General features: G+C 35.7%; 1 protein-coding gene across 1 annotated transcript; it reads left to right on the forward strand.

Moving 5' to 3' along the window:
- Positions 1 to 6263: 6263 nt before the first annotated feature.
- On the forward strand, positions 6264 to 7026 carry LOC148844610 (uncharacterized). Its single transcript, XM_088953142.1, has 2 exons — positions 6264 to 6870; positions 6964 to 7026. Exon 1 carries the CDS (start codon positions 6400 to 6402, stop codon positions 6772 to 6774), a length of 375 nt encoding a protein of 124 aa, XP_088809268.1. The 5' UTR covers positions 6264 to 6399; the 3' UTR covers positions 6775 to 6870; positions 6964 to 7026.
- The last annotated feature ends 1129 nt before the right edge of the window (positions 7027 to 8155 follow it).

Consider the following 8155-nt stretch of genomic DNA (forward strand, 5'->3'; position numbering starts at 1 on the left):
TTTTGTTTTCGAGTCCACTGAAATTTTGATACGTCATTCGCTGCTCTTTTAGTCAATACCTAAAACCGGCTGAAGCTTCAATGCTAGTAACGACTGATAAAAATATTTTTAAACAAAAATTGGTAAATATAAATTTTTTGTAAATAAAAACTAAATACTGACAAAAACATCGAAACTCTCACGTTCTCACCCTTCTTCCCCAACCATTAATCGGATGACAAAAGTTGTGGCTTTGGATCTGCAAAACAAACCCTCACGTTCTAAAAAAAAAAAAAAAAAACGCTCATGTTCTCGGTTCAAATGCAACTCAAATCCTTCTCCCCCAACCATTAATGGGGTAAACAACGTTGTTCTGCCTTTGGATTTGCAAGATATGAGACGTCTCTTCTTCCTCCACATGAAGCTTCTGCAAGTAAAAACAATAGCTCCAAAGTCTCACACAAGGTTTTCTTTCTTGGCAGGCTCTCAAAAATTTCAATTTTAAATGGAGTCTAGGGTTTCAGATTTTAGTATGCAAAAGTGGTGTTACAGGGATTTTTAGATACAAATCAGTGAGTTCATTAGCTTTTTCGTTCTCTTTCTGGCTTCTGTATTTTAGGGTTTTCAAGATTAGAAACGGAATTAGAGAATGGGAGCTTTGTTTCTACTTCTCATCAAAATATATAATCTAGGCAAAAGAAAATGTTTTTTCAAGAAGGAAGGACGAAAAAGTCTAAACCCAGTAGTTCACCCTTGAGGCCTTAAACACTCTTTCGATGTTTGAAACTTTCTGTTAACACTAATGGCGTTGCCGTTAAGAATCATGGTTGCTGTTTGAACACCATTGATGAAAGCTTGTTATCGTTAATAGTTTGAGGAGCAAGGTTTGAGCCTGGGAACGTGAGGGTTCTGGAGTATACTGTCAATACTTAGTTAGGTTTTGTTTATAAAGGTTTTATATTTCATCAAATTTTATTTAAAAATATTTTTTATCAGTCATAAAATTTCAGTGGGTTGTACTTCGTAGGTGATGGTCAGTTAAGCATCAGATGTTGAGAAATTGGGTACATGAAGGTTGTAGTATGAAATCTGTGACCATGGATCTGTCTGATGTTGAGAAAGCTTGAGAAACAAACAAATTTTTTCAACATGGAATTGGATCTTCCCAAAATGTTTAGAATATATCAAGGATTTTCATAAGGCTTCCTCTTTTTATTAAGAAGAAATGCCCGTTAAATGACACCTCTGACATAAATATTAGACTGCAAGCATATTTTGAAGATTTGGCACAAGGACGTAGACATTGTTTGAAACGGAGACTTCTTGTTTGCAGCCCCCATCATTATAATTGTTTGAGAGAAAACTGAATACAACCCAAAATCTGTGATCTAACATCATGATCTCTAGGGTGATGGGATGGGATTCTCTGAAAGCAAAAACTCTGCTCACACTGTGAAAGCATGGGAATTCAGCCGCACCTTTGAAGTATTTCCCCATGAATGGGAGATATCCTAATATGCGGTTGGATGCTATGTGAACAGAGTTTTTACTTGCAACAGATCTGGGCTCATCTGCAGGCTCGGCATCTCACCACAAATGAGGCGTAGGATCAAACCGGCATGACTGCATGCTCTCCGTGGTAAGATCAATGGACCACAGCCCAAGGTTTAAAGTATGATAGTTTACTGAGTTTGGAAACTCTTTGTTATTTTAAATTTTTGTGTATGATAGTTTGCAAATAGCTGTGGTCCTGTGCAGAGCCAGACCTCCAGCAAGCAAAAGTCTTGCTCACATTGGGAACATCTCCTATCTCCTACATGTATATTAAATTCAAGAGGATGTATTCACAATATGTGACTAGATTCCCATGATTTCTGCAGAATTTTTATTTGCAAGGAATCCCATAAAATAATAATTAATCTTTCTTTTTTGAAGTAAATAATAACAATTACTCTTTAAATCATTTAAACCATTAACTCTATGTAAATGTTATATATACATTAATTAATACATTGTGATACTTTAAACCTTAGACCACAGATTCATACCTGCTCTGTCCCCGCCCTTCTTGATCTCCTAAAATGTATAATATGTAATTCCTAAAAAACATGATGATCTTCAAGAGAGGAATTTGGCCTCTAAGGAACTTTTCTTCATAATAGAGATCCCAATGCAGCAGCAAAAGTTTCAATACATCATATACGCTGCCGGGTCCAAAGCAAAATGAGAGAGGAGTATAGCAAGTGCTTTAAATAGTCATTTTAAACCAATTATATGCTGCTAGGAGCGAATACTTTCTTACGACCAAGGCAAAATTCATGCAGCATCTGCTGCATTGTGCAGAAAAATATGTGATTGGTTATACATATATGATGGTTATTAAATGTGAAATTACATTTTGTGAAAAGAATTAATGAAAAGTAAGCAAACTTTAACATGACTGATTGAAATCTGGATTTAAGCGAGCAATCAATATTAATGAATGTTTCGTAGTAGAACTCTAAATTCAAAATTGAAGTGATTCTTTTTTTCAACAAGGCTCAGTTTTGGAAGAGTACAAATATAAATATATATACACTATCTTGTATTTTTGTATTTCTAAGCCCTGTACGTTTTTTGTTATTTATCCTAGTAAATGCAGTCATCTGGGTAAGTTTTTCTTAGGAAACACTTATTCGGGTAACTGTATCTATCCATATACTTTTATTTCTCATGTAAATAAGGCAATGACCATTTTAACTATAAAAGTACATTATTAAAAGGGGGCATTTTTGTCTCATTCAAGTGTTGGCAACCCCCTAGGTGGAAAAGTTATTTATCCACCTAGGAGATGGGCATCACTTACCCCTAGATAAGTGGTATCCAGGAAAATAAATTTTCTATGATCCCCACATAAATCCGAAAAATAAAGAACAAGTAACTCTTGGCCAATGGAAACCAAAATCCAATTGACCAACTTTCTCCCTCTCAAAATCCAAAAAAAAAAGACGCCTCCTAAACCTTATATTTACAGTTGTGCACTGTTTATATTTGTATTTATAATCTTTCCAAATTTAGCTTAAAAGATAGGAACAGCAATACAGTAGCTTTGTTCATGAACACAAGTAAACCCAAAGGGTAAAGCATGCCTCCGTTACTACTCTGGGGTCATGGACTATAAGCTAGTAAACACAGAAAGAGACATTACCACTTCTAAGGCTGGCCATGTTATAAGGTCAAATCATATTCTAGATATAGACCTAGATGCCATTTTGTTGACGAAGAAGTCTCCAGGATTCTCTTGAAGTGTGCCATCAAAATGGGAAAAAGAAGTTTCCAACCACAAAATGGGGCCCTGGGCCGTTTTGAGGCTCTTGTGCATGACATGTTACACCATTAGTTCTTTATTTGCCTTTTTAGGGCCGGTTTGGTTTCTAGAAATAGGGGTTTGGAATCGGAATCAGAATGAATCATTCCGATTCTAACTGTTTAGTTTGACGGAATTGGAACCCCATTCAGCATTTCCTCATTTAAGGGAATGGCCATTCCCTCTCTTTCTCTTGGGAATGAAATCCCATTCCAGTTTATTCTAACTCACATTTCAATTCCTGTCTAAACGAAACAGATTATGGGAATAGATCATTTTGATTCTAATTTGGGAGGATTTTGATTTTGATTTTGATTGTGATTGTGATTCCAACTATGAACCAAATGAACCCTTAATTAAAAAAATAGGTAAATGATAAGCTGCCATCCTTATTTTGGAGATAGTGACATTTAACTCCCCGAACTTTCATTTGCATTAAAACATCCCACCCATAATTTTTAAATTCTATCACTTTACCCCATGCATCCTGTCAATTACCTACCTAAAAGATTTTCACGTCACTGTCATGTGCATGTTTAAACATTTCTAAAACCCCAAACTTCCCTTATATCATTTTATGAGACACTTTTGTAAAAAAATGATAAAATACAATAAAAACAGAAAAATAAATGAAAATTAGGAAATTGTAGATAGTACAGGAAATACAACAAAAAATGAAGACAAAGAGGAAAATCAAACAAAATATAAGAAAACAAAAAAAAAATGTAGAAAAAAATAACAAAGAAAAAGAAAAATATAGAAAACACTGAAATTTGTAAAAGAACAAAAAAAAATACAACGAAAAGAAAATTGAAGAATACAATAATACTAGAGAAAATTGCAAACAAAGAAAAAGAAAAGGAAATATACATAAAAGATAAAAATATATATATATATATACAAAACAGAACTTTGGATGTGCATTTTTGAAATATTTCTTTGCCATCAAGCCCGTAATGGAATGTAGGCGAAGTACTGGAATCTGAAAATTCAAAGGCGTGTCTTTGTTACAAATGGAAGTTTAGAAGGGGTTGTATTTATCCTAAAAATACATTAATATATTGATTGCAATTACTTTACTCTACACCCATGCCAACGTATTTTGCACATGAAATTTCAAACAGAGCCCATACTGTTTTTCTCAGACAGCCAAACTTTTTCCATCAAAACCATGGTTAATTGAGTTCATGCAAGCCAGACAAATCCTTGAAAGAAATGCCATTTGGGTCCCAAAGAGATTAAGCACCAAACTGAAAGTAACCAATTAATTGAATAGATGAGTTCATTGTTGTCTGCTGTATATTAATTATTATTAGGGATTATTTATTGAAATGGTGTGGCCTGGCCGTGTGGGGCCTGTCAGGTCATGTGTGTTAAGCATAAGACTTGCGATCTTGTTTATGGATGGAAAGATCTTTGGGGATCTTGTAGACCCCTTCTACTCTATACAACAGAGTAAGGGCCCATCAACCCAATAAAGCTGGCAGCCTTGAGTATACAACTTTCACCACGCAGCTGTCCAATAAGTGGGCTGGGCCATCTCTTTGGGTGGGCAAAGTCATACATAGAATGTATACTAGCTAGAACACAAGATCTGTGTCCATTCAAATTTCAAAGGACGGCTTTGCTAATTCAGGTCTCGTTACGTTTCTGTGCGGGTAGATATGAGGCTATGCCCCATATATTAGAGAGAGAGAGAGAGCTTTTTCAGGATGAGAACTTTACTTGTTCTCATGAGCCTGGTTGATAAAATCACTGGATATAAAGTTTCTTTGCGCATCTACATTCCTTGAAAAAAGCCATATTCCAATGTATAATTGTGACTTTGACTCGAATATGTATGTATGACTTAATTAGCAAATGTAGTGGCTCATTGATTACTGTGAGTAGCAAAGTTAAACCAGTTAGATGTTTCAATTGTATAACTTAATTAGTTTAAAGTAAGAAGCAAATAGACTATTGATCATTTAAAGTGAAAAGCAAAAAAATAATAATAATAATAATAATAAAGTAATTGATCAATTAATAAAAGAGACAAATAAGTGAGGGGTCTCTTCTCCTACAGGTGTAACCGAAAGGAGAAAAAGAAGGCCCCAGACCTAATGGTAATAAATGAACCTTCACTACTTTTTTGCAAAAGTAGGTTTAAAAGTATTAATCAGGGTTGTCACATAAAAAAAAAAAAAACTATTTTTTTCATTTAATTTAACTAGATCTAGATCCAATTACATCTGTAACATTCAATTAAGCCCACTATTTGGACAGGACTTATCGCAGCACTGAAATTGATTGGACATTAATCCAATATTTCCATAAAGATTCATCACAGACCAGTAATTAAGCTGATGGGTAATTGGATATTATGATTATCATCTATAATATAAATGTTGAAGATATTCATCACAAAAGAAAAAAAAAAAAAAAAAAAAGAGCTCGATCATCCATCCAAGTGGACAAGTAACCAAGTAATACAAAGTTGATAAATGTGATATAGATGAATCCATCATTTTCTGGAGCCTCTCAGCTGACTTTATCAAAAATATCAATATAGAATTTATAAAGCCTGAAGAGATGACATGGACCACAAATGGATCCCTCTACTGCTTTCTTTTTTCAATAATGCCCTACCACTTTTCTTTTTCTATGGCTCCCTCTGGTTCTCCGTCCACAAGTCATGGTCCATGGTCGGTTGTACGTGGCACAACCTCATTGACTCTTTCCTTAAATCATGAATCTCAACCATGAATAAACTCTCACCGATTCTTGGCAGTATCCCCCATGGATCGTCAAAAGGTGGAATCCCTGTAACACAAGTAAAGCTACACACAGCCCTTCTTTTATTTTTATTCCTTTCTTTCCTTTTCCTCAACAGAGAACAGAGAGTTCATTAAGCAAAAACCCAACGGACCAATATATATAAGCAGCTATACCAATCCTTTCTTCTCAGGTGAACCAGTCAGTTCTGGAAAAAGTTCTACCAGAGTTGAGTTGATCTCAGATCTCTACTGTCATCTCTAGACTATACAAAACATCTCTCTTTCGATCGATCGAGACCGGCCCATATCTTACAAGACATGGCTTCCGATTATTACTACTCTTCTCCTTATTATCAGTTTCCTCCTCTGCACTTGTGTTTCTTCTGTGTTATCCTGCTCCTTTTTATGGGTCTCTCATGGTATATCAACTACGAGTCGATGTTCGAGAGCTTGATAGATCAGGTGAAGCTGGTGGTAATGGTGTCTCCCCTACTGCTGTTACTTGTAGTGCACTGGTTGTCGAGCGACGAGCGAAGAAGGGTTCCGTTTTTCATTCCGTTGCCGGAGAGAGAGTCACTTCACAGGGCCGGGGGCACTCCTTGGGGCGTAGGAGCTCTCTTGGTTCTTCTGATGTTCATGATCTCTTATCAGTCTTACTTCCATGAACGTTGGTTTCCTCTGCTAAGCAAATAATGAGATTGATGGTGATCAAGATGATTATGTTAATATGATATGGTTACGTGGGTATCTCTGTAACTATAGTATGCACGCGACTATATATCTGCAAGAGTAGGCTTGCTTTTTATTGTACAAGACTTGCTACTTGCCCTTTTTCTTATATCACACTATTGTATCTTATTAAGCTTTTCTTCTTCTTCTTAGGATATCTAATGATCGTAACCATGTGATGAGAATAATCTCAGTATTGAGCTGATTTTGCGTGTCTATACTGCATTTAAACCATCTGGAATCCCTGCATGTGTGCCATGTGTACTGGAAATGAAGGTGATTAGAGGTGATGTGTGAAGTGTGAAGAATAGCAAAGTTTTGGGGGTTTCTATTCTCTTGCAATGGAGAGACCTTTTGGTTTCCTGGTGATATAACTCTGGAGAATGTTTTGGGTGGAAATGTAGTGGGGATGGCATCTTTTGTCAGTAGCTGCAACTTTTGTAAAAGCTACGCCATCTCCTTTCTGGCTTGACTGCTGAATTAATTTGAATGGAACTCTGCAGATTCTGAACTATGCTCTGTCCAGTTGAAGAAAATGCCTAGCGTGAGTGTGTGACCCACGTCCCAATATAATAATTTCCATTATCTATACTAATTAAATAGGTGAATGAATGAAGCAAAAACTGCAGAACCTCGTAGCCAAACATGCATTTTGGCTTTGATCTCTTTCGTCCTGGGGAGTTTGTGATTGTGAGGTAATTAATTGGACAATAAATGGAACCTCCTTTTCTTAATTTCTTATGGTTAGGTTAACTACTTTAGATTGTACGATGGAGAGAGATCTGAAACGGTGACTTGAGCCAAGTATCCACGTGAACTATTTAGACTTTCGGTTCCTGATAATAAAATGGGGCTCAAGGGACAATAGATGAATCCATCCATGACAACGATATCCCCATCTCAAATGTTGAGTTCTTTCATGAATTTAAATTTCAAATTCAAATCTAATTTCTTATGCATGTTTCAATGTATTTTGAAGATTTTTGAGCTTTTTATATAATATATTGACAATTTTGACAAAATCTACGGTACCAATGACAACATAAATAGATGGACATGTGATGTCTTTACGAGTTGGTTGATATTAAGATTTAACATGTTGTAAATATTCATTTTTGCATTGCATTCGAACTCCAAGTATAAAAGTAATACTGTAGCATGCCTTTCAAAATTTTGTTATCAACCGATATATATCGTATATGTCAAATATGTTAGCTTTGGCCTTTTGACCTGTTTTAGGGGTAGAGAAACCTTAGACCGACCCCTCTGAACAGGTTTGGACACATAAACTGGGACATGTGTCACACAGCTATTACGTGCTCACTTGTTGTGCTTACCTAATGTG

This window comes from Nelumbo lutea, chromosome 7 (genome assembly GCF_056320005.1).
Source record: "Nelumbo lutea isolate HS-2025 chromosome 7, American lotus-T2T, whole genome shotgun sequence".
Taxonomy (NCBI): Eukaryota; Viridiplantae; Streptophyta; class Magnoliopsida; order Proteales; family Nelumbonaceae; genus Nelumbo; species Nelumbo lutea.

Coding starts and splice junctions, on each gene's coding strand:
- LOC148844610 (XM_088953142.1), top strand. CDS start 6,400: ATGGCTTCCGATTATTACTACTCTTCTCCTTATTATCAGTTTCCTCCT.